General features: G+C 43.3%; 1 protein-coding gene and 1 long non-coding RNA gene across 3 annotated transcripts; one reads left to right on the plus strand and one right to left on the minus strand.

Annotated features, from left to right (window-relative positions):
* Positions 1 to 1,389: 1,389 nt before the first annotated feature.
* Positions 1,390 to 7,513, minus strand: LOC116374346 (uncharacterized). Its single transcript, XR_004210191.1, has 3 exons — positions 7,347 to 7,513; positions 7,015 to 7,091; positions 1,390 to 1,556 (listed from the first exon to the last, which is right to left on the minus strand). It is a non-coding gene; the product is annotated as an uncharacterized LOC116374346 (long non-coding RNA).
* Positions 6,124 to 27,211, plus strand: LOC109892369 (proline-serine-threonine phosphatase-interacting protein 2-like). 2 transcript variants are annotated; one of them, XM_020484859.2, is made up of 15 exons: positions 6,124 to 6,279; positions 7,044 to 7,144; positions 8,185 to 8,259; positions 13,888 to 13,922; positions 14,088 to 14,194; positions 14,596 to 14,658; positions 21,589 to 21,687; positions 22,195 to 22,240; positions 22,376 to 22,455; positions 22,670 to 22,768; positions 22,962 to 23,058; positions 25,849 to 25,933; positions 26,120 to 26,154; positions 26,315 to 26,382; positions 26,498 to 27,211. In XM_020484859.2, exons 1-14 carry the CDS (start codon positions 6,247 to 6,249, stop codon positions 26,365 to 26,367), a joined length of 1,008 nt encoding a protein of 335 aa, XP_020340448.1. In that variant the 5' UTR covers positions 6,124 to 6,246; the 3' UTR covers positions 26,368 to 26,382; positions 26,498 to 27,211. The 2 variants fall into 2 exon arrangements, with proteins under 2 accessions (XP_020340448.1, XP_031682120.1); XM_031826260.1 differs by having other exon boundaries at positions 26,536 to 27,211.
* Positions 27,212 to 27,249: the final 38 nt, after the last annotated feature.

Raw genomic sequence — 27,249 nt, forward strand, 5'->3', positions numbered from 1 at the left:
TTTAAGTTCCTTGGCATACACATCACGGACAAACTGAAATGGTCCGCACACATAGACAGTGTGGTGAAGAAGGCGCAACAGCGGCTGAAGAAATTTGGCTTGTCAACTAAAACCCTCACAAACTTTTACAGATGCACAATTGAGAGCATCCTGAGGGAGTCTGACTAGGGCAAACCACCTCAGTGCTAGTAATGTAACTCAGGTTCATAGGTTATTAGTGGTTAGTGATACTACTAATACAAAAATAAGCATACAATATGTTTTGTCCCTTTAAATGGCTTTTATTAATTACTTATTAGAGCAAACCCAATCTCTCTCACACACACACACCTTTCACTACATCAGAATCACTCAAACATAACATATGTTGGGTTTTTCAAAACACAGCACAAATCAACAGAAACTTAGCTTAAAATATACACAATGTTGTCTTGGTAATTACTTTATAAATGTTGGTCTTTTCCTTTAAAAACGTTTCACTAAGATTATATAAAAAAAAGTAGTAAAGATAAGAACAAAAACAGAATGTAAGGTGGTGGATTGTAAATCCCAGGCAGCCAGAGGCCTCCCTTCTATATAGCCTTCACAGCGTCGTCTATCTCAGAGATCTGATCTTTTAGCTGGTTCCACTGTTCTGGGTTCAGTGAGATACCTGGGGACAGAGCAGAGACCAGTCAGAGAGTGGTTAGTAAACTGATCTAGTATCAGTGAAATACCTTGGGACATACCAGAGACAAGTTAGACAGAGGCAGGTCCACTGATCTAGGTTCAGTTATAGAATCTGGAGAGTAGCATCACTGGGCTTGATGTCAAACATGAAATCTGGGTAACCACTGTACAGTCGTGGCCAAAAGTTTTGAGAATAACACAAATGTTAATTCTCACAAAGTCTGCTGCCTCAGTTTGTATTATGGCAATTTGCATATACTACAGAATGTTATGAAGAGTGATCAGATGAATTGCAAAGTCCCTCTTTGCAATGCAAATGAACCGTATCTCCAAAAAACATTTCTACTGCATTTCAGCTTTGCCACAGAAGGACCTGCTGACATGTCAGTGATTCTCTCATTAACACAGGTGTGAGTGTTGACGAGGACAAGGCTGGAGATCACTCGGGCATGCTGATTGAGTTCGAATAACAGACTGGAAGCTTCAAAAGGAGGGTGGTGCTTGGAAATGTTTCTTGTTTCATTGTTCTTCCTCTGTTAACCATGGTTATCTGCAAGGAAACACTTGCCGTCATCATTGCTTTGCACAAAAAGGGCTTCACAGTCAAGGATATTGCTGCCAGTAAGATTGCACCTAAATCAACCATTTATCGGATCATCAAGAACTTCAAGGAGAGCGGTTCAATTGTTGTGAAGAAGGCTTCAGGGCACCCAAGAAAGTCCAGCAAGCGCCAGGACCGTCTCCTAAAGTTGATTCAGCTGTGGGATCGGGGCACCACCAGTACAGAACTTGCTCAGGAATGGCAGCAGGCAGGTGTGAATGAATGTTATCTCCAGCCTTGATCTGATCTTTTAGCTGGTTCCACTGTTCTGGGTTCAGTGAGATACCTGGGGACAGAGCAGAGACCAGTCAGAGAGTGGTTAGTAAACTGATCTAGTATCAGTGAAATACCTTGGGACATACCAGAGACAAGTTAGACAGAGGCAGGTCCACTGATCGCCATCACACTGCACACTGCCTTATCCCATCTGGACAAGAGGAGTACCTATGTAAGAATGCTGTTCATTGACTACAGCTTCGCATTCAACACCATAGTACCCTCCAAGCTCATCATTAAGCTTGAGGCCCTGTTTCTCAACCCTGTCCTGTGCTATTGGGTCCTGGACTTCCTGACGGGCCGCCCCCAGGGGGTGAAGGTAGGAAGCAACATCTGCACTTCGCTGATCCTCAACACTGGGGTGCGTGTTCAGCCCCTTCCTGTACTCCCTGTTCACCCATGAGTGCGTGGCCATGCACGCCTCCAACTCAGTCATCAAGTTTGCAGACGACACAACAGTAGTAGGCTTGATTACCAACAACGACGAGACAGCCTATAGGGAGGAGGTGAGGGCACCCGGAGTGTGGTATCAAGAAAACAACCTCTTCCTCAACGTCAACAAAACAAAGGAGATGATCGTGGACTTCAGGAAACAGCAGAGGGAGCACCACCTATCCACATCGACGGGACAGCAGTGGAGAAGGTGAATAGTTTTAAGTTCCTTGGCATACACATCACGGACAAACTGAAATGGTCCGCACACATAGACAGTGTGGTGAAGAAGGCGCAACAGCGGCTGAAGAAATTTGGCTTGTCAACTAAAACCCTCACAAACTTTTACAGATGCACAATTGAGAGCATCCTGTCGGGCTGCATCACCACCTGGTACGACAACTGCACCGCCCATAACCACAGGGCTCTCCAGAGGGTGGTGCGATCTGCACAACGCATCACTGGGGGCAAATTACCTTCCCTTCAGGACACCTACAGCACCCAAAGGACAAAAAGATCATCAAGGGCAACAATCCCCTGAGCCACTGCCTGTTCATCCCGCTACCACCCAGAAGGCGAGGTCAGTACAGGTGCATCAAAGTTGGGGCCAAGAGACTGAAAAATAGCTTCTATCTCAAGGCCATCAGACTGTTAAACAGCCATCAATAACACAGAGGCTGCTGCCTACATACAGACTTGAAATCATTGGCCACTTTAACAAAGGATCACTAGTCACTTTAATAATGCCACTTTAATAATGCCACTTTAATAATGTTTGCATATCTTGCATTACTCATCCCATATGTATATGCTGCATTTTATACCATCTATTGCATCTTGCCTATAGCGCTCAGTCATTGCTCATCCATATATTTAGATGTATATTTTATTATTCCATTCCTTTACTTAGATTTGAGTGTATTAGGTAGATGTTGTGGAATTAATGTATTTATTTAACTAGGCAAGTCAGTTAAGAACAAATTATTTTCAATGACGGCCTACCAAAAGGCAAAACGCTTCCTGTGGGGAAGGTGACTGGGATTAAAAATATATATATAAATATAGGAAAAAACACACATCACGACAAGAGAGGCAACACAACATTACATGAAGAGAGACCTAAGACAACAACATAGCAAGGCAGCAACACATTACAACACAGCATGGTAGCAATACAACATGGTAGGAGCACTAAACATGGTACAAACATTATTGGGCACAGACAACAGCACAAAGGGAAAGAAGGTAGAGACAACAATACGTCACGCAAAGTAGCCACAACTGTCAGTAATGTCTTGTGTCCATGTCTTGGAATTAAGAGATTGAGATAAAACTGTCCAGTTTGTTTGTTTGTTGCAGCTCGTTCCAGTCGCTAGCTGCAGCGAACTGAAAAGAGGAGCGACCCAGGGATGTGTGTGCTTTGGGGACCTTTAACAGAATGTGACTGGCAGAACGGTTGTTGTATGTGGAGGATGAGGGCTGCAGTAGATATCTCAGATAGGGGGGAGTGAGGCCTAAGAGTGTTTTATAAATAAGTATCAACTAGTGGGTCTTGCGACAGGTATACAGATGACTTGTTAGTGTAACTTGTTAGTGTAACTCTTGTGGTGAAGGAGAGTCGGACCAAAATGCAGCGTTGTGATGATTCATGTTATTTTAATAAAGGAAAAACTATACATGAATAAACTACCAAAATAATGAAACCGTGAAAACCGAAACAGTCCTATCTGGTGCAAACACAGAGACAGGAACACTCACCCACACAGTGAAACCCAGGCTACCTAAATATGGTTCCCAATCAGAGACAATGACTAACACCTGCCTCTGATTGAGTACCATATCAGGCCAGACATAGAAATGGACAAACTAGACATGTAACATAGAATGCCCACTCAGCTCACACCCTGACCAACCAAAACATAGAAACATACAAAACAAACTATGGTCAGGGTGTGACAGTTAGATGTTGCTGCACAATCGGAACTAGTAGCACAAGCATTTCGCTACACTTGGAATAACATCTGTTAACCATGTACAGTGGGGCAAAAAAAGTATTTAGTCAGCCACCAATTGTGCAAGTTCTCCCACACAACACTCTACTCAGCAAACTGGATGCAGTTTATCACAGTGCCATCCGTTTTGTCACTAAAGCACCTTATACCACCCACCACTGCGACTTCTATGCTCTAGTCGGCTGGCCCTCGCTACATATTCGTCGCCAGACCCACTGGCTCCAGGTCATCTACAAGTCCATGCTAGGTAAAGCTCCGCCTTATCTCAGCTCACTGGTCACGATGGCAACACCCATCCGTAGCACGCGCTCCAGCAGGTGTATCTCACTGATCATCCCTAAAGCCAACACCTCATTTGGCCGCCTTTCGTTCCAGTACTCTGCTGCCTGTGACTGGAACGAATTGCAAAAATCGCTGAAGTTGGAGACTTTTATCTCCCTCACCAACTTCAAACATCAGCTATCTGAGCAGCTAACCGATCGCTGCAGCTGTACATAGTCTATTGGTAAATAGCCCACCCTTTTTCACCTACCTCATCCCCATACTGTTTTTATTTATTTACTTTTCTGCTCTTTTGCACACCAATATCTCTACCTGTACATGACCATTTGATCATTCATCACTCCAGTGTTAATCTGCAAAATTGTAATTATTTGCCTACCTCCTCATGCCTTTTGCACACATTGTATATAGACTCCCCCTTTGTTTTCTACTGTGTTATTGACTTGTTAATTGTTTACTCCATGTGTAACTCTTTGTTGTCTGCTCACACTGCTATGCTTTATCTTGGCCAGGTCGCAGTTGCAAATGAGAACTTGTTCTCAACTAGCCTACCTGGTTAAATAAAGGTTAAATAAAAAAATAAAAAAAGATGAGAGAGGCCTGTAATTTTCGGCTGGTGATTTCGGCTGGTGATGCTGTCTGGGCCTGCAGCCTTGCGAGGGTTAACACATTTAAATGTTTTACTCACTCCTGCTGCAGTGAAGGAGAATCCGCAGGTTTTGGTAGCGGGCCATGTCAGTGGCACTGTACTGTCCTCAAAGCGAGCAAAGAAGTTAATTAGTCTGTCTGGGAGCAAGACATCCTGGTCCGCGACGGGGCTGGTTTTCTTTTTGTAATCTGTGATTGACTGTAGACCTCACCTCTTGTGTCTGAGCCGTTGAATTGCGACTCTACTTTGTCTCTATACTGACGCTAAGCTTGTTTGATTGCCTTGCGGAGGGAATAGCTACACTGTTTGTATTCGGTCATGTTTCCGGTCACCTTACCCTGGGTAAAGCAGTGGTTCGAGCTTTCAGTTCCGTGCAAATGCTGCCATCAATCCACGGTTTCTGGTTTGGGAATGTTTTAATAGTTGCTGTGGGTATGACATCGCCGATGCACTTCCTAATGAACTCGCTCACCGAATCAGCGTATTTGTCAATGTTGTTGTTGGACGCAATGCAGAACATATCCCAATCCACGTGATCAACTTGCCAATGAGGATTTTTAACTGTTCTCCAGATATAACCTGATTTCACCAATAAAAGCATAATTACAAGAGAAGGTCATAAATACAGATAAAAGAGGAACCAAGAGCCAGTAGAAAGATATCCTTTCTTCTCTCCTGCTGTTCCCGCTTGTGACCACCAAGTGGCCCCTCTCTCTCGCTCTTGCGCTCTCTTGCTCTCGCTCTTGCGCTCTCTCTTGCGCTCTCTTGCTCTCGCTCTTGCGCTCTCTCAATTCAATTCAAGGGGCTTTATTGGGATGGGAAGCATTGCCAAAGCAAGTGAGGAAATAATATACAAAAGTGAAACAAACAATAAAAATGTACAATAAACATTACACATACAGGAGTTTCAAAACAATAAAGACATTACAAATGTCATATTATAAATATATATATATATATATATATATATATATATATATATATATATTTATTTATTTATAATATGACATTTGTAATGTCTTTATTGTTTTGAAACTCCTGTATGTGTAATGTTTATATATATATATATATATATATATATATATATATATATATATATATATATATATATATATACAGTGTTGTAACAATGTGCAAATCTCGCTCTCTTGCTGCATCTCGTCGGTCGTTAGGACCCAGCAAAGCATATTTAGTGCTCCATTGAGATATGAGCGGAGTCATAAACGCAACAATCCAATGGGAAGTCCATCAGTCACTAACACAGTATTAACATCGCAAAAACCAGCGGAATTACAAGAGTTGTACTGCCGTTATTCTGGTCTACAATGAGAGAACTTCACTTTAAGGATTACTTTTGGGTAAATGCAAATGTTTGTATTTGCGTTGTGTGTCGTCTGAGCTTAACCCTCATTAACTGTGAACTATTTGTTTTTAGAGATCGAAATCAGATTTCGAAGTATTACCAAGTTGTAAACACAAATGAAGGAGCATACACAATTATCTATTTAACAAGTCTAGTGATGTTTGTTAGGTCATTGAATTTATTCAGAATATTACACACCGCATGGACTGGCTGTTTTATTAGCATGTCCCTAACCCAGGAATGTAGTTATTTCTGGTCCTTTTGAACACCTTGTAATATGTGCAGATGGCAATCAGATTGGCAGGGCTCAGGAGTATACCTACCCCTGCAGTGTAGGCCTATTGTATACCTCTTTTAATCACGTGGTTAAAATGATTATATGTCATTATCTCATGCAGACATACATTACAGGGCACTTCAACTGCAGTTTATCATCTCAAACATATTTATTCATGCTCACGAAATACTTATATTGCTTCATTGCTGTTAACTTTATTGTTTCCGTAGTCTGATGTATTGTGTGCTAAAGCCCATTGGGAAGCTTTTACGTTCTGGATTCTTTTGGTTTTAGCCCTTGGGGCTCTTCTCTCTGTCAGTAATGTTGTAATGAGTTGTTTTCTTTTTGATAGACTGTTAAAAGGCAATGCAGCGAGGAGTATAGGATATTCATAGACCAATACTGGGAGGGTGTGAGAGACCCTCCATGGTGTGCTATGATTTGATTACTTACTGTTATTCCATCTTCCCCAATGTTGCCAGAATGGGGAGCTGACCTGTACTGGGGGTTATGACTGTATCGTCCAGCATCTCAATGATGGTAAGAGGACATGCAAGGAGATAGAAGACTTCATGAAAGCCAGGTGAGAAACCATGTGAGATATCATCCAATAGAAACCATTAATTAAATCCTCAGACTACTACAGAGAATATGCTCTGAAACAACAGTATGGATGCTGTTATTCTGTCTAGGTTACAGCGCCCACAGGTTCTGCTGCCATGTTGTTGTTGTTGTTTCTGTGTTTATTTTAACTGAATAGCAGTAATGTTTTGTTGTGGACTGACCTTTTCAAAGGGCACGAGGGCTTCGTTCCATGATACAGAAGTAAGAAAGTCAGTCATCATTTATTTTCCACCATGCTTTAGATCATGTGGGCGCAGAAAGATGAATCCTTCTATATTTGGGCAAAGTATACTGTGAATGGTTGTTGGTGTTCAACAAACACTGCTGCTGTGTTTCCTGTTTCTGGTGTCACTGAGTGTGCACTTACAGTAAAAGTGAGTGGTTCATCTGTTTTATCTGCTATTTCCTCATTTTGGACAGAAATTACACTATTATCCAATGTTCTAGAATGGTGTCAGTGTTAATTTAATACAGTATGTAGACTATAGTTTACATATTTGTCTTTAGCTCTTGTCCTACTTCATATTTACTGTGTATACACCTCACGATTTTGAATGTGGAGATTTTTCCTACCAATCTGAATACCTGACCAACTGCTACAGCATACTTGATCAAACTTCTTATTATGAATCATTATTATGTTTAATACTTTTGAATTTTTTGTTTGCTCCCTCCTCTCTGGACTGTACTGTTTAATGATTAATCCAAGCACAATACAGACTGTGCAATCAGTCATGCACAAGGAAACAACTCCATAATTACACTGTTATATTGAAAGTGTGATTTTGCATGTGTTAGTTCCTCTAAGATAAAGAAATTGAATGCCATTTTGAAGTTATCTTTTTTTTAAATCTCATGGACATTGTGGACTTCCTCATTGTGGTGCAGATCCTCATGCTATTGCCTAATGTTCTCTCATGCGCATACTGTAGCTAATGTTTGTTAACTGTATACCTTGTTGAATGCACATATGAAGAGATGTGTTTGGTTATCTTTCAGAGCATCTATAGAGGAGAAGTATGCCAAAGAGCTACTGGGTCTCTCCAAGAAGGTGTGTGGGCACAATGAGATGAAGTAAGTAAATATTCCAGTTTCTGATGTTATTCATTCTTGAGTAGACATTGCTTGTCATCAGTCAGGGACTGTAAGAATGTATACAAAAATTATTTGAAAGCCCTGCTATTGAAGGTAGATACCCTTGTAATGGGCTTCAGGTGCGGACTAGGACCAAAAATCGTCCTTGGCATTTCTAACCCACTGGGTAAAATGCTTTCCTTGAGGCCCTCACACCTGCCTATTTGTTTTTTCCCCTTGAGGCCCTCACACCTGCCTATTTGTTTTTTCCCCTTGAGGCCCCCACATTACCATTTTTTTTACTTGAGGCCCCCCTTTTTAGCCAGATAATGATAATTTTGAGATCCAAAAACCCAAGATAGACAGGCCCACTAGGCAACAAATTGACTGGCCCACTAGGCAACAAATTGACCAGCCCATCTGTCATTTGCCCAAAATGCCAGTACCCCTGATGGGCTTTGTTAAAAGCCCTCACATATTTAATAGCCTTCTGATTGCCTGGGTGCCATTCTGTCTCAAGCAAGACAAGGAAATACAAACATATATAGAGTTGTTGATATTGTCTGGTACACAGCCTTCAGATGGCACACTAGAATGCTGTGAATCTAGCCACTGATAGCACTGTCTGACGTTGACCAAAGCGTTTTGTTTCGCATGTAGAAATATGGTATCTGCAGTGGTTCAATGGCCCATGCAGCACTATACATAGAGATACAAGTATGCATTAAGGCATTAGTGTTATTAGTGCGTTACTGTTGTTAGATTGAATTGCTTTTGAGCCTTTTTTCTTGTTGTGAAGGATTCTGTCAGTGGCTTGAGTGCCCATCCTGTTTCAGTATGATCATCATTTTGATTCATCAAACAGCTCATGCTGGTTACATTTACTGATTTACTATTACATCAGAAAGACTAAAAACACCATTGTCTAATGAAACCCTGAAAAGTAATGTACCAAAGATGAGGTCTGGTGTTTGGAGGGGGTTTTAATGTAAACCCAATGAAGGTGCTGAGATACACTGAAAGGGTTTTAAAACAGAATTTGAAGGATTCTGAAATGCCCAAAGTGGTTCTTCAATCTGAGGATTGGTGTTTTTAAGAGAGTGTCGTGAAAGCACTTCTCAATGCATGTAAAAGGCACCATCAAAACACAACAATATTTTTTTGTGGACTGTGTCTCTCATACAGTCAAATGGTTTAGAAATGCAACTAGTTACCCATTTGATTGATTATCATTTTTCATCAATATTTTAAAACTTATTGTAGGCTCTTTTGACAGAGCTGTCAAATGTTCCACAACTTTATGAAATATCTTATATCATTTTTAAGAAGACACTGGGCTAAGACAACTCAGGATATAACTCAGATGCAGACACAGGAGATGGAAGGTTCAAAAAATATGTGCTTCTCCACCTGCATTGCTTGCTGTTTGGGGTTTTAGGCTGGGTTTCTGTACAGCACTTTGAGATATCAGCTGATGTACGAAGGGCTATATAAATAAATTTGATTTGATTTGATTTGATATACAGAGTAGTTTATTACAACCACAGGAGGCAGGTCGAGGACAGGCAGAGGTTCGTAACCAGGTCTGAGGCTGATAGGTACAGGGCGGCAGGCAGGCTCGGGGTCGAGGACAGGCAGAGGTTCGTAACCAGGTCTGAGGCTGATAGGTACTGGGCGGCAGGCAGGCTCGGGGTCGAGGACAGGCAGAGGTTCGTAACCAGGTCTGAGTCTGATAGGTACAGGACGGCAGGCAGGCTCGGGGTCAGGACAGGCAGAGGTTCGTAACCAGGTCTGAGTCTGATAGGTACAGGGCAGCAGGCAGGCTCGAGGTCAGGGCAGGCAGAGGTTCGTAACCAGGTCTGAGTCTGATAGGTACAGGACGGCAGGCAGGCTCGGGGTCAGGACAGGCAGAAAGGCTTGGAACCAGAAGAACTAGAAACCAGGGACTAGAGAGAACAGGAGTAGGGGAAAACACGCTGGTAGGCTTGACGAGACAAGACGAACTAGCAACAGACAAACAGAAAACGCGGGTATAAATGCACAGGGGAAATGGGCGACACCTGGAGGGGGGTGGAGACAAGCACAAGACAGGTGAAACAGATCAGGGTGTGACATGGGCATGCAATACTTTTCCTAGAGAATACTTAAACTTCTATCAAGTTTGAGTAGGGCCTATGAAGAATCTTTTTGTGTAATTCCACCTTTATTCCACCACTCGGATGCTTTCTCCGGTGAGATAGTTTCAACCTCTTGCAAATTTAAGAAACGTTGGTGGGTGCACTGTTTGGATGCTGGAATTATTTTTGGATGACCGCGCAAAGGTAGCCTACTGTTTGAAGTGATTTGTTTGACAATAAGAGGAAAACATCATGACTGGTTGTGTTCATGGCACATAAAAAGATCAAATGTATTATGTTTACTCCAAACTGAATTTATTTAGCACGAAAACAATTGTTTCTTTTGAAGGTAGTTTCCTCCCTGTTCTGGTTGCTTCTGTTTGGTTCTTAAACTGTAAACTTTTTCCGCTGCAGGATGTAATGAATAAACCCTGGTTTTCTTAACGCTACATGTAGTTCATTGACTCATGCCACTGGCTTGTTTGTCTATTACCTTTGTGAGCTTTGTCTACAGCCTATGGCTTACCATGCCACATGTTATTGCATCCCACTTTTGACATTCATATTATCTTGTTGCTATATTTGCATACCTTTTATTCATGTACATGCATTTGCATATATTGCTATTTATATGTTTAATTATTGGATATTCATATTGCAATTTATTTATATTTATAGCAGTTAATAACTAATTATGCATTCATGTACTTCATATGTAATTATTGCTTGATATGTGGTTCCTCTGTCTCCCTGCAGAAAACCATACATACAGACATACATGCATACATACATACATACATACTGTTAAAAAGTTTGGTGTCACTTAGAAATGTCCCTGTTTTTGAAAGAAAAGCAAATGTTCATTAAACCCGCAAAACACCAGTCTCAATGTCAACAGTGAAGAGGCGACTCCGAGATGCTGGCCTTCTAGGCAGAGTTGCAAAGAAAAAGCCATATCTCAGCCAATAAAAAGAAAAGATTAAGATGGGCAAAATGACACAGACACTGGACAGAGGAACCATCTCAATTGGGTTGAGGTCGGGTGATTGTGGAGGCCAGATGAGATGGCGTATCGCTGCAAGAATGCTGTGGTAGCCATGCTGGATAAGTGTGCCTTGAATTCTAAATAAATCACCAACAGTGTCACCAGCAAAGCATCATCACACCTCCTCTTCCATGCTTCCCGGTGGGAACCACACTTGTGGAGATCATCCATTCACCTACTCTGCGTCTCACAAAGACATGGAGGTTGGAACCAAAAATCGCACATTTTGACTAATCAAACGAAGGACAGATTTCCACCGGCCTAATGTCCATTGCTCGTGTTTCTTGGCCCAAACAAGTCTCTTCTTATTATTATTGGTGTCCTTTAGTAGTGGTTTCTTTACAGAAATTTGACCATGAAGGCCTGATTCACGCGGTCTCCTCTGAATAGTCGATGTTGAGATGTGTCTGTTACATTTATTTGGGCTGTAATTTCTGAGGCTGGTAACTCTAATGAACGTATCCTCTACAGCAGAGGTAACTCTGGGTCTTCCTTTCCTGTGGCGGTCCTCACGAGAGCCAGTTTCATCATATCGCTTGATGGTTTTTGCGACTGCACTTAAAGAAACTTTCAAAGTTCTTGACATTTTCCGATTGACTGACCTTCATGTCTTAAAGTAATGATGTACTGCCATTTATCTTTGCTTATTTGAGCTGTCCTTGCCAGAATATGGACTTGGTTTTTTACCAAATTGGGCTATCTTCTATATACCAACCCTACCTTGTCATAACGCAACTGATTGGCTCAAAAGCAATAAGAAGGAAAGAAATTCCACAAATAAACTTTTAAGAAGGCACACCTGTTAATTGAAATGCATTCCAGGTGACCACCTCATGCGGCTGGTTGAGAGAATGCCAAGAGTGTGCAAAGCTGTCATCAAGGTGGCAGCGTAGCCTAGTGGTTAGAGTGTTGGACTAACCGGATGGTTGCAAGTTCAAACCCCCAAGCCGACAAGGTACAAATCTGTCGTTCTGCCCCTGAACAGGCAGTTAACCCACTGTTTCTAGGCCGTCATTGAAAATAAGAATGTGTTCTTAACTGACTTGCCTAGTTAAATAAAGGAAAGAAAAAAAGGCAAAAGGTGGCATCTTTGAAGAATCTGAAATATAAAATATATTTAGATTTGTTTCACACTTTTTTTGGTTACTACATGATTCCATATGTGTTATTTCATAGTTTTGATGTCTTCACTATTATTCTACAATGTAGAAAATAGTACAAATAAAGAAAAACCCTTGAATGAGTAGGTGTGTCTAAACTTTTGACTGGTACTGTACGTACCTACAAACAAACATACATACATACATACATACATACATACGTACGTATGTACGTTTCCCACCGGTTGGTCAATCCTAATCACAACCAATCAAGACAAGGATCACAGATTAATGCCAACTGAACTGTCAACTGTTAATCATATCATCTAACTCAAGTGTACTGTGATTCAATCTATCTGAATACAATATATATGAACATATCTGAATATAATGTAATTGTCCCTTGATTTTGAAGAATATGAATATTATAAATACCTTACAGATCTTGGAACTGTTTTACTTTATCAATATAAAAATGTGAAAGACCTGTTAATGTTTTGTCATTGGATCATTTGCAAAGAAACGATAAAGCATTTGAAGGTTGTACATATGATTCATTGTGCTTGTATTAATTATTATCCTAGACAAACTTATTAGTTTTTGTAATTTCACAAAACTATATTTTCTGATGTTCTTTGTTTGTGAATAATACTCTACATTTGACATTCTGAAATGACCAATGAGGAGTTTATCAACACATACCGTATAAGAGCAGGGAATGCATTCTGCACTAGAAAGGATGTTAAACACCATCATTAGTGTTTAGGTGCTTTAGAGGGAGGAAACAGCACCAAAAGAGAAGGAATCTATTTCTGCACTAAACAGGACTCGAAACAACAAAATAGTGTTTTTATCATTTCCCTGTAGCGCTCCCAATCTCTGGCAATGTGTTGCACAACTCTTGATTATGTGGTGTTACAACACACCATGTCATGTTTCGGAAAATCTCAGAATGATATGTTTCAACACTCTAGCAAAGTCAAGGTTTTGTCTCCTTAACGTTGGTGGCAGTGTAACGGATGTGAAACGGCTAGCTAGTTAGCGGTGGTGCGCGCTAAATAGCTTTTCAATCGGTGACGTCACTTGCTCTGAGACCTTGAAGTAGTGGTTCCCCTTGCTCTGCAAGGGCCGCGGCTTTTGTGGAGCGATGGGTAACGATGCTTCGTTGGTGACTGTTGTTGATTTGTGTAGAGGGTCCCTGGTTCGTGCCCGTGTATGGGTGAGGGGACGGTCTAAAGTTATACTGTTACAGCAGCTCAGTTGCCACTAGTTGTAGTGTTACAAAAACGCTTACATTTTAACAGCATAGGTTGTACTGCATGCATTCCTTTTCATAAAGCTGGTGTTTGTTTGTTTCATTATTTAGCACACTGAAGAGATCGCTGGACATGTTCAAACTGCGTAAGTGTTCTGCTGTCACAACAAATGTTTCTGATGTATGTTGATGACTAAGCTCAATTCTTTCTATTTCCATGTGTGAGTGAGTGAGTTCGAGTGTGTGTGTGTGTGTGTGTGTTCATGTAATTTACTAACTCTCTCTTTACTAAACCCTCCTTTACAACATAGAAACTGAACATGTGAGTTTATCACACCTACAACTGGCACAAACAATGCGGGACGAGGCAAAAAAACTGGAAGACTTCAGAGAGAGACAGAAAGAGACAAGAAAAAAGGTACATTAGAAACCAACCAATTACTTAAAAAATGACACAAATGTAGGAATTAATACGACCTTTAATTACTAATAGACCTTATACGTTGCTAATACAGTGCACTTTGCTTAATAGTGAATGCAGTTATAGTGAATAATTGCTTATCAACCGCTTATATCAACTTATTTAGCGAGGCGAGCCACCAACCAGAGGGTTGCCAGTTTGAATACCATGTCTGACGGAAACCTGAAACCTCTGTGTGTCTTTCGGGACGGGATGGGAAGTCAGATTTCAGTTGGACCTTGTGATCTTAATCCTAATCGCCCTGCACAGATGTGATAATTATCGTGGTGCAAATCATGGATATATCATCTCTATGTTCTTTGCTTTAATATAATATATTTGACACCTCTTCTTCACAGGTAGAACAACAGATGGATGCCCTACACAAACAGAGGGCCATGCAGTTCAAGAAAACCATGGAGGTAAACTGGAGAACTTTCCTACATTTTTTGGTCAAACCAGCAGTTATCATCCCTGAATTAAGTAATCCTGAATTGATAATCTGTTCTCTAAAGGCATGTCTGGTTTCAGGCATCATGCTACCAAAACATGAAGCAGTCTTGTAATACTTAATCTGAGAAGAGGGAAGTTCATCAACAGCCATGGGGAGTGAAGAATGGAGGAACCTCTCAAATAAATGGAGAGTTTCATTATATGTACTGGGGCACCTCAATTAAATGGGATGTTACTGTGAATTACATACATATTATGTAGCCTACAAAGAGCAGGTCACTGAGCAGGTCCCTTTTCTAGTATGGTCTATTTAGACTACATTTGGTTTGTAAAACCTTATGACAATAAAGTCTGTTCCATACAGATGAAGGATCTTAATTTGACCTATATTATCACAGCAAAATAATCCTGCAGCCACATAATGTTGTTTGATCGGTGGTTCGGCTTTCAGCTGGCTAAAAGTAGTCTTCATGAAAAGTGCAGTACTGTTAATATAACCGTGTGTTAGTATTGGTTTTCAGTGAATTTATGTAAATCATGAAGGTCATCTGCATTTCCTTGGGTGCAGGAAAAATCTCAGCAACAGAAGAGTGATCAAATTAAGGTCCTACAACTATATCGGGTTCTGGGAATAACAATAGCTATAAAAACACATTTTCCTTCTGTTTTCCTTATTATCCCCTTCTATCCTGCAGGGCTACAGGGCAAAGGTTACTAGTAAACACAAGTTGTGCTTTGTGCAGTTCCACTCAGAGAGCGCTGGAGTCAGTCCTGGGCCCGTATTCACATTTTAGATTATGATGAATGAGATCAAATCAGATTTTATTTGTCATGTGTTGAATACAATATGTGTAGACCTTACAGTGAAATGCTTACTTACAAGCCCTTAACCAACAATAAAGAGTACTAAAAAAAGTAAGTAAGAAATATTTGCTAAATAATCTAAAGGAAAAATAGTAACAAAATAGAAATGACACTAATGAGGCTATATATAGGGGGTACCGGTACCAAGTCAATGTGCTGGGGTATGGGGTAGTTGAGGCAATTTTAATTGCAACCTGGAATTAAAATTGTCCTGATTTTTGGGGAGTTTGTATCATTTGATTTAAACAACATGCCTACCACTTTGAAGATGCACATTTTTTTGTGTGTGAAACAAACAAGAAATAAGACCAAAAAAACAGAACTTGAGTGTGCACCCCCCCCCCCCCAAAGTCTGTACTCTGTAGAGACACTTTTTTCAACAATGACAGCTGCAAGTCTCTTGGGGTATGTCTCTATAAGCTTGGCACATCTAGCCACTTGGATTCTTGCCCATTCTTCAAGGCAAAACTGCTCCAGCTCCTTCAAGTTGGATGGGTTCCGCTGGTGTACAGCAATCTTTAAGTCATACCACAGATTCTCAATTGGTTTGAGGTTTGGGCTTTGACTAGGCCATTCCAAGACATTTAAATGTTTCCCCTTAAACCACTCAAGTGTTGCTTTAGCAGTATGCTTAATGTCATTGTCCTGCTGGAAGGTGAACCTCCGTCCCAGTCTCAAATCTCTGGAAGACTGAAACCCTCAAGAATTTCCCTGTATTTAGCGCCATCCATCATTCCTTCAATTCCGACCAGTTTCCCAATCGCTGCCAATGAAAAACATCCCCACAGCATGATGCTGCCACCACCATGCTTCACTGTGGGGGATGATGTTCTCCGGCTGATGAGAAGTGTTGGGTTTGCGCCAGACATTGCGTTTTCCTTGATGGCCAAAGAGCTCAATTTTAGTCTCATCTGACCAGAGTACCTTCTTCCATATATTTGGGGAGTCTCCCACATGCCTTTTGGTGAACACCAAAAGTGTTTGCTTATTTTTTTTATTTTAGCAATGGCTTTTTTCTGGCCACTCTTCCGTAAAGCCCAGCTCTGTGGCGTGTACGGATTAAAATGGTCCTATAGACAGATACTCCAATCTCCGATGTGGAGATTTGCAGCCCCTTCAGGGTTATCTTTGGTCTCTTTGTTACCTCTCTGATTAATGTCCTCCTTGCCTGGTCTGTGAGTTTTGGTGGGCTGGCCTTCTCTTGGCAGGTTTTTTGTGGTGCCATATTCTATCAATTTTTTAATAATGGATTTAATGGTGCTCTGTGGGATGTTCAAAGTTTCTGATATTTTTTTTATCACCCACCCTGATCTATACTTCTCCACAACTTTGTCCCTGACCTGTTTGGAGAGCTCCTTGTTCTTCATAGTGCCGCTTGCTTGGTGGTGACCCTTGCTTAGTGGTGTTGCAGACTCTTGGGCCTTTCAGAACAGGTGTGTCTATATATACTGAGATCATGTGACAGATCATGTGACACTTGGATTGCACACAGGTGGACTTTATTTAACTAATTATGTATCTTATGAAGGTAATCTTTTTTAGGGGCTTCGTAGCAAAGGGGGTGAATACATATGCACGCACCACTTTTCATTTTCATATTTTTTTTTTCACTTTAGTTTTCACTTTATTTTCACTTTACCCAATTTGGATGTTGTTTTGTATGTCCATTACATGAAATCCATTTAAATTACAGGTTGTAATGAATGAAAATAAGAAAAAAACGCCAAGGGGGTGAATACTTTTGCAAAGCATTGTACTCATTCAAGGGTTTTTCTTTACTTTTTTACTATTTTCTACATTGTAGAATGATAGTTATGACATCAACACTATTAAATAACACATGGAATCATGTAGTAACCAAAAAAGTGTTAAACAAATCAAAATATATTTTATATTTGAGATTCTTCAAAGTAGCCACCGTTTGCTTTGATGACAGCTTTGCACACTCTTGGCATTCTCTCAACCAACTTCACCCGGGAATGCTTTTCCAAAGTCTGAGCACGTGTTGGCTGCTTTTTCCCAAACCATGTCAATTGGTTTGACTTGCCGTTCCTGTACCACTTGCCATGTGATAGCAGAGAGAACAGTCTAGGACTTGGGTGGCTGGTGTGTTTGACCATTTTTAGGGCCTTCCTCTGACACCGCCTGGTTTAGAGGTCCTGGATGGCAGGGAGCTCGACCCCAGGAATGTACGCCTTGCGGTCAGATGCCAAGCAGTTGCCATACCAAGCGGTGATGCAACCAGCAAGATGCTCTCGATGGTGCAGCTGTAGAACCTTTTTAGGATCTGAGGACCCATGCCGAATATTTTCAGCCCCCTGAGGGGGAATAGGCGATGTCGTCACGACTGTGTTGTTCTGCTTGGACCAACATAGGTCCTTATTGATGTGGACACCAAGGAACTTGAAGCTCTCGACCTTCTCCACTGCAGCCCCGTCGATGTGAATGTGAGCGTGCTTGGCCCTACCTTTCCTTTAGTCCACGATCAGCTTCTTTGTCTTGCTCACGTTGAGGGAGATGTTGTTGTCCTGGCACCACACTATCAGGACTCTGACCTCCTCCCTATAGGCTGTCTCGTTGTTGTGGATCAGGCCTACCACCATCGTCGGCAAACTTAACCTCTTGAATCTAGGGGGCACTATTTTTATGATTGGAAAAATAACGTTCCCAAAGTAAACGGCCTATTTCTCAGGACCAGATGCTAGAATATGCATATAATTCACAGATTAAGATAGAAAACACTCTAAAGTTTTCAAAACTGTCAAAATATTGTCTGTGAGTATAACAGAACTGATATTGCAGGCGAAACCCTGAGAAAAATCAAACCAGGAAGTGGCTTCTATTTTGAAAACTCCATGTTCCATAGCCTCCCATTGCTCCATTTAAAGGGATATCAACCAGATTCCTTTTCCTATCGCTTCCTCAAGGTATCAACAGTCTTCAGACATAGTTTCAGGCTTTTATTTTGAAAAATTAGCCAGAACGATAACATCGCGTCAAGTGGTCACATGAGTTTTGCTCATGCAACAGAATTTGGACAGCTAATGTTTTTCCCTCTCCTACTGTGAAAGACATTTGCAGTTGATATATAATCAATTATATATTTTAAAAACAACCTGAGGATTGATTATATAAAAACATTTGACATGTTTCTGTGGACATTACGGATATTATTTGGAATTTGTCTGTGTTGTCGTGACCGCTCATTACTGTGGATTTCTGAACATAATGCGCCAAACAAACGGAGGTATTTTGGATATAAAAATAATCTTTATGGAACAAAAGGAACATTTGTTGTGTAACTGGGAGTCTCGTGAGTGAAAACATCCAAAGATCATCAAAGGTAAACGATTAATTTGATTGCTTTTCTGATTTTCGTGACCAAGCTACCTGATGCTAAGTGTACTTAAAGTTTTGTCATGCGATCGATAAACTTACACAAACGCTTGGATTGCTTTCACTGAAACGCATAATTTCAAAATCTGAGACGACAGGTGGATTAACAAAAGGCTAAGCTGTGTTTTGCAATATTGCACTTGTGATTTCATGAATATGAATATTTTTTGTAATATTATTTGACTGAGGCGCTATGCTATTCAGCGGTTGCTGATGACAATTATCCCGCTTAAGGCATGGGTAGCGTCAATAAGGTAATGATGGTGTGAGAGTTGTGCATGGACACGCAGTCGTGGGTGAACAGGGAGGACAGGAGGGGACTAAGCACGCACCCGTGAATGACCCCTTTGTTGAGGGTCAGCATAGCGGATGTGTTATTGCCTACCCTCACCACCTGGGGGTGGCCCCTCAGGATGTCCAGAATCCAGTTGCAGAGGTGTTCAGTCCCATGGTCCTTAGCTTAGTAATGAGCTTGGAGGGCACTGTGGTGTTGAACGCTGAGCTGTAGTCAATGAACAGCTTTCTCACTTAGGTGTTCATTTTGATCAGGTGGGAAAGGGCAGTGTGTAGTGCAGTAGAGATTGTGTCATGTGTGGATCTGTTGAGGCGGTATGCGAATTGGAGTTGGTCCAGAGTTTTTGGGATGATGGTGTTGATGTGAGCCATGATCAGCCTTTTCAAAGCATTTCATCACTACAGATGTGAGTGCTACGGGGCTATAGTCATTTAGACAGGTTACCTTGGCATTCTACGGCACAGGGACTATGGTGGTCTGCTTGAAACATGTAGGTATTACAGACTAGATCAAGGAGAGGTTAAACATATCAGTTGCCAGCTGGTCTGCGCATGCTTTGAGTATGCGTCCTGGTAATCTTTCTGACCCTGTGGCCTTGTGAATGTTAACCTGTTTAAGGGTCTTACTAAAAAATGGCTACGGAGAGCGTGACCATACAGTCGTCTGGAACAGCTGGTATTCTCGTGCATGGTTCAGTGTTGCTTGCCTCAAAGCGAGCACAGAAGGAATTTAGCTCATATGGTAGGCTCCCATCACTGGGTAGCTCGCGGCTGAGTTTCCCTTTGTAATCTGTGATAGTTTGCAAGCTCTGCCACATCCGATAAACATAGTAGGATTCGATCTTAGTCCTCTATTAACGCTTTGCCTGTTTGATGGTTCGTCGTAGGGCGTAGCAGGGTTTCTTATAAGCGTCTGGATTAATGTCCCGCTCCTTGAAAGCGGGACCTCTAGCCTTTAATTCAGTGCGAATGTTGCCTGTAATCCATGGCTTCTGGTTGGGATATGAACGTACCGTCACTATGGGGACGACGTCGTCGATGCACTTGTTAATGAAGCCGGTGACTGATGTCGTATACTGCTAAATGCCATCGGATGAATCCCAGAACATATTCCAGACTGTGCTAGCGAAACGGTCCTGTAGCCTAGTATCCGCTTCATCGGACCACTTCTGTAATTGAACACTGGTTGAGTGCGAGCACTGATACCTCCTGTTTTGAGTTTTTGCTTGTAGGAAGGAATCAGGAAGATAGAGTTGTGGTCAGATGTTCCAAATGGAGAGCTGTAAAGATGATCTAGAGTTTTTTTTCCCCTAGTTGCACATTTGACATGCTGGTAGAAATGAGGTAAAACGGATTTCAGTTTTCAGCGTTAAAGTCCACGGCCACGAGGAACGCGATCTCTGAATGAGACTTTTCTTGTTTGGTTATGCCTTGTACAGCTCGTTGAGTGCAGTTTTAGTGCCAGCATTGGTTTGTGGTGGTAAATAGACAGCTACAAAGAATATAGATGAGAACTCCCTTGGTAAATAGTGTGGTCTACGGCTTATCACGAGGTACTCTAACTAAGGCGAGCAAAAGCTACAGACTTCTTTAATATTAGAGATCGTGCACCAGCTGTTGTTAATAAAGAGACACAGACCCACCCCACTGATCTTACCGGAGGCTGCTGTTCTGTCTTGCCGATTTATGGAAAACTCAGCTAACTATATATTATCCATGTCCTTGTTCAGCCACTAATATTACAGTTTTTAATGTCCCATTGATAAGATATTCTCGAACGGAGCTCATCCAGTTCATTCTCTAGTAGTTGCACGTTCACCAGTATAACGGAGGGTAGAGGAGGATTATCCACTAGCCGACACAGTCTCGCCAGGCGTCTGGCTCGCCGACCCCTGTAGCGGCATCTCCTCTTCTTACAAATTACGGGGGTTTGAGCCTGGCCCCGGAAGAGATGATATGCACAGAGGGGACCTCATTCTAGGTCAGCACTCTAACTCTGTCTCTTTCTAAATAATTTTCCTGATTTGATTTTGATCCTAAATGCCTGCCGTTTTTCATTGGTCAGACAAAGTGGTACTGTTAGGGCTGTGCATGTTGTGCCACATTGCCATGCCAACTGAAACATCAGGCATTTTATACACAGTGGAATGACCTCAGAGTGTTGAAAAATGCAGGTTGTGGTAGTTGAATTCAAATGCATGGGCTTCATGTTTCATTTAGAGACTTTTATGTTAAGTGAAGACAGTATAGAGTCTAGTAGAGTCAGTAAACGATATTATCAGTTATTTCCTACCATCACCCCCCCACCACCACCCCCCCCTTCCTGTCCATGTCGTTACCCACAGACAAAGAAGACATATGAGCAGAAGTGTCGAGACAAAGAGGAAGCAGAACAGAACATGAACCGAAACGCCAGCACCAGCAATGTCAAGCAGCAGGAAAAGGTGAGTATTCTGAGATACTGTGGGGGGTTGGGCAGGGGGCAGGCGGCAGGCGGCTGGGGGGGGGGTCTAGTGGTAGTGCTGCTTCCCCCGGACCACACATTGCCCCTGCACCCATGGGTTCAGAACCAGAAAGCAACACTTTCCATTCTATGTCCTTCTCCTTTATCTCCTCATCAATCACTTATTCACTGTGTTTGTTGATTAAAAAAAGATACATCAAAAAGCACTAGTGACAATAAATAATGTGAGTGAGCCATGGGAATCTTTCTGAAGGAAATAGCATACCTATTTTGAGCACAGGAATCAGACCACAAAAAGTAGGCCTACACTGACCACAGAAAGAACAAGGCTACCTAGTTTGTACCCTGTTTATTGAGAGGACATTTACCAATCAGACATGTGCTTTCACTCCTATATGCAGCATTGCATTGAAAGTAATATCTGAACACAATAAAGAGTTGAATAAAGTACAGAATCAGTGATTTTTTTTCCTTCTTCATCTTTCAGCTATTGACAAAAACACAGCAAGCAAAACAGAATGCAGAAGAAGCTGGTAACAATGACAACTTATTCTCCTTTGGTCTAATAGCAACCATCAACAGGAAAATCACCATTTAGTCTAAAGATAATCAAAAATGTGCCTCTATACTATGGTCTCCCAAGATGTATTCTCTGATTTGAATCCCAGACAGGCTATACATGCACAATGTGTCTGTGCTGGGGAAAACCAGGGAGGACTGGCAGAAAGAACACATTAAAGCATGTGAGGTAAGGGCCAGAAAGCATGATGATATATTAACTTTCTTTGTTAGTTACATACTGTATTACTGATGTAGTATGTGTAACAGTTTGGCTACATCCAGGTATTTGTTTCTTAGCTATATGTTGTAGTATTGGTATATATAATTTACATCCAGTTATTTGTTTGTCAGCTATAGGTTGTATTACTGGTATATATAATATAGTGCTCTGTTACATCCAGGTATTTGAGAAGCAGGAAGTGGAGAGGATCAATACTCTAAGGAACATGGTATGGACTCACCTCAACCAGCTCTCCCAGCAGTGTGTCACCAGCGATGAGGTAAAGTGCTTCTAGGGACTCATCAATGTGCAATCTGCAATATTACTTACTGGTATTGCATTTGTATTAATGATACCCATTGATTCTCTAAGAATATAGCAAATGAAGGATTGTGGCTGTAAGTGACCATCCGTATTGCTTTGTGTTTCTATCTGGCCCGCCTGTGTGTCTTTGTCTTTGTCTATGGGTTCAGCTTCATGAGGAAGTGAGGAAGTCTCTTGAACAGTGTGACATACAGGAGGATATAGAACACTTTGTGAACCTCAGACGGACTGGGGACAAACCGCCTGGTACAGTTCTCACTCTTCACAGATCACCTTTGACAACAGACACATACAATACAATATAGGTCCTCTAAGGACCACAATGAAAATCAGACTGACTTTTTAGTGTCATCCTTGATGGCATAAATGTTGTCCTAATTTAGTTTTGTCCGGGTCCCCCTCCCTGACAGTCTAGTTGCGTATTGTAGTTGTACTGTCCTCACCCCCTGGCCTGCTCTGTCCTCACCCATCACTCCTTGGCCTGCTCTGTCCCCACCCACTGGCCTGCTCTATCCTCACCCTACACTCCCTGGCCTACTCTGTTCTCACCCCTCACTCTCTGGCCTGCTCTGTCCTCATGCCCTGTCCTGCTCTGTCCTTACCCCTCATCCCCTGCCCTGTCCTCACCCCTCACCTCTCACTCCCTGGCCTGCTTTGTCCTCACCCACTGGCCTGCTCTGTCCTTACCTCCTGGCCTGCTCTATCCTTACCCCTTTGTCCTCACCCCCTGGCCTGCTCTGTCCTTACCTCCTGGCCTGCTCTATCCTTACCCCTTACCCCCTGCTCTGTCCTCCTCCCCTGGCCTGCTTTGTCCTCACCCCCTGGCCTGCTCTGTCCTCAACCCTCACCCTGGCCTGCTCTGTCCTCACTCCCTGGCCTGCTCTGTCCTTACCTCCTGGCCTGCTCTATCCTTACCTCTTACCCCCTGCTCTGTCCTCCTCCCCTGGCCTGCTCTGTCCTCACCCCCTGGCCTGCTCTGTCCTCAACCCTCACCCCTGGCCTGCTCTGTCCTCACTCCCCGGCCTGCTCTGTCCTTACCTCCTGGCCTGCTCTGTCCTCACCCCTCAACCCCAGGCCTGCTCTGTCCTCACCCCTCATCCCCTGCTCTGTCCTCATCCCTCACCTCTCACCCCCTTGCCTGCTCTGTCCTCACCCCTCATCCCCTGCTCTGTCCTCACCCCTCATCCCCTGCTTTGTCCTCACCCCTGCTCTGTCCTCATGCCTCACCTCTCACCCCCTTGCCTGCTCTGTCCTCACCCCTCAACCCCTGGTCTGCTCTGTCCTCACCCCTCACCTCCTGGCCTGCTCTGTCATCACCCCTCACCCCCTGCTTTGTCCTCATCCCTGCTTTGTCCTCATCCCTCACCTTTCACCCCATTGCCTGCTCTGTCCTCACCCCTCAACCCCTGGTCTGCTCTGTCCTCACCCGTCACCCCCAGGCCTGCTCTGCCCTCACCCCTCACCCCCTGGCCTGCTCTGTCCTCATCCCTCATCCCCTGCACTGTCCTCAACCCTCACCCCTGGTCTGCTCTGTCCTCACCCCCTGGTCTGCTCTGTCCTCACCCCCTCGCCTGCTCTGTCCTCATCCCTCACCCCTCACTCCCTGACCTGCTTTGTCCTCACCCCTCATTCCCTGGCCTGCTCTGTCCTCACCACCTGGCCTGCTCTGTCCTCAACCTTCATCCCCTGCTCAGTCCTCACCCCCTGGCCCGCTCTGTCCTCATCCCTTACCTCTCACTCCCTGGCCTGCTTTGTCCTCACCCCTCACTCCCTGGCCTGCTTTGTCCTCACCCCTCACTCCCTGGCCTGCTCTGTCCTCACCCCTCATCCCCTGCTCTGTCCTCACCCCTCACCCCCTGGCCTGCTCTGTCCTCACCCCTCATCCCCTGCTCTGTCCTCACCCCTCATCCCCTGCTCTGTCCTCACCCATCATCCACTGCTCTGTCCTCATCCCTCACTTCTCACCCCCTTGCCTTCTCTGTCCTCACCCATCACGTCCTGGCCTGCTCTGTCCTCACCCCTCACCCCCTGGCCTGCTCTGTCCTCACCCCTCATCCCCTGGCCGGCTCTGTCCTCAACCCTCACCTCCTGGCCTGCTCTGTCCTCACCCCCTGGCCTGTTCTGTCCTCACCCCCTGGTCTGCTCTGTCCTAATCCCTCACCCCCTGGCCTGCTTTGTCCTCACCCCTCACTCCCTGGCCTGCTCTGTCCTCACCTCCTGGCCTGCTCTGTCCTCACCCCTCACACCCTGGCCTGCTCTCTCCTCAACCCCTGGCCTGCTCTGTCCTCACCCCTCACACCCTGGCCTGCTCTGTCCTCACCCCTCACACCCTGGCCTGCTCTGTCCTCACCCCCTGGCCTGCTCTGTCCTCACCCACTGGCCTACTCTGTCCTCACCCCCTGGCCTGCTCTGTCCTCACTCCCTGGCCTGCTCTGTCCTCACCCCCTGGCCTGCTCTGTCCTCACACCCTGGCCTGCTCTGCCCTCACCCCCTGGCCTGCTCTGTCCTCACCCCTCATCCTCTGCTCTGTCCTCACCCTTCTTCCCCAAGCCTGCTCTGTCCTCACCCTTCATCCCCTGCTCTGTCCTCATCCCTCACCTCTCACTCCCTGGCCTGCTCTGTCCTCACCCCCTGGCCCTGCTCTGTCCTCAACTCTCACCCCCATGGCCTGTTCCGTCCCCAACCCTCAACCCATGGCCTGCTCTGTCCTCACCCCCTGGTTTGCTCTGTCCTCAACCTCTGGTCTGCTCTGTCCTCACCCCCTGGCCTGCTCTGTCCTCACCCCCTGGCCTGCTCTGTCCTCACTCCTTGGCCCTGCTCTGTCCTCAACATCACCCCCTGGCCTGTTCTGTCCTCAACCCTCACCCCCTGGCCTGGCCTGTTCTGTCCTCAACCCTCACCCCCTGGCCTGTTCTGTCCTCAACCCTCAACCCCTGGCTTGCTCTGTCCTCAACCCTCACCCCCTGGCCTGTTCTGTCCTCACCCCCTGGTCTGCTCTGTCCTCACCCCCTGGTCTGCTCTGTCCTCACTCATCAGCTCCTGTTCTGTATGAGAACTTCTACAGCGGTCAGAGGGTCCCCGCAGGACCACCATCCTCCCGAACGGCTCCTCCTATCACTAGGTGAGAGAGGTTTTATCAATAAAATTATTTTTCAAGCAAACCAAGAGTTGCTGAATATTCTTTCACCCTGAGAGAGAAATGACCCACACAGCAGATGAGGATCTTCACCTTACCACAAAAATCATGTTTTTCATAATTCTCATCATGTCATGTTGATTTCTATTTTGTCTGTTTTGTGAAAATCAGGAGAGGACCATTGCCTAACCCAGACAATACTGAAGGTACATGTTAAAAAACTCCAGAGATATACAGATAGATATTATGGCACTTGTCAGATTTGATCCATCATTTAATATATTGATAAACTGTTATTTTATTTCCTTTTTAATGACAAGCCACTGTTTGTCTGTTTTATTTGTGCTTTGAATTCCCCCGCTGTAGGTGATGTGATCTACTCAACTGTAGATCCAGGCTACAGTGCTCTACAATACTAGAACATATATTCAGTGGTAAGTACTTTATTCTTCAGTATTACAGCTTTAGTCAAATGACTATTGTTATCACAATAAGTTTGAGCCTGACTAAAACCATGGGTTTATTTGTTTCTTAACTCTTTGTTTCCAGTTTTCCATGGATATTGACTGTCTGGTGGATTTACACAGATGGCTGAGTGGGGATTCCTTCATTGACGGATATGAAGAGTGGACTCTGTGACTTCGTGGTCATTCAACAGTGACACCTGACAAACCAACTACCTAAATAGCAGCAATGCTGACGTTAGTAGAGCATGTTTGATTGTGTCACCATTGTGGCTTTATAGCTGTGTTATAAACAGTAAGATGATGTTTCATAGCTCAATATATGTAAATAGGTTCCAGAATGTATGAATATACTTAGTTTTCTACAGTCTAAACCAGGAAATGTAATTAAAGCAAAAATAAAAGTAATCCCTTTATAAGTTATTAACATTTGGGACAGCAGACATTCCAAAGCATTTTGCAACTTTTCAATATAAGAGGGTTACTTTTATTTGTTGATTAATAACATGAATATTACAACAATACAGGTACATGATCTAAATGTTTTAAAGTTGTGTGATAAAGGCAAAATAACTTTAATAATTTAAATATTTGTTGTTGAACAATAAATATGTTTGTCAGTCACTTAATTAACACATTATTCTGTACCTTTGTAGAACCTAGTTGTTTCCTGTTGTGGTCGATAATAATCTGATTGGTCTGTACTTGAACACTACATTGTGTTACTCAGGCTAGTTTCTGGTTGATGATTGCACACAGATCTTGATAAGAAAATTGAATAAAGGACAGTTCAAGGTTGTATTAAGCATTCCCTGATTGAGAATATTCTGTAAGTGA

This window comes from Oncorhynchus kisutch, linkage group LG6 (assembly GCF_002021735.2).
Source record: "Oncorhynchus kisutch isolate 150728-3 linkage group LG6, Okis_V2, whole genome shotgun sequence".
NCBI classification, from domain to species: domain Eukaryota; kingdom Metazoa; phylum Chordata; class Actinopteri; order Salmoniformes; family Salmonidae; genus Oncorhynchus; species Oncorhynchus kisutch.

What these genes read in the sequence shown, in the direction of transcription:
- LOC109892369 (XM_020484859.2), top strand. Translation starts at nt 6,247, where the DNA reads ATGAGAGAACTTCACTTTAAGGATTACTTTTGG. An exon ending in ATGTCAAGCAGCAGGAAAAG is followed by an intron (nt 21,688 to 22,194) that starts GTGAGTATTCTG and finishes TTCATCTTTCAG; the next exon opens with CTATTGACAAAAACACAGCA. An exon ending in ACAGAATGCAGAAGAAGCTG is followed by an intron (nt 22,241 to 22,375) that starts GTAACAATGACA and finishes TTTGAATCCCAG; the next exon opens with ACAGGCTATACATGCACAAT.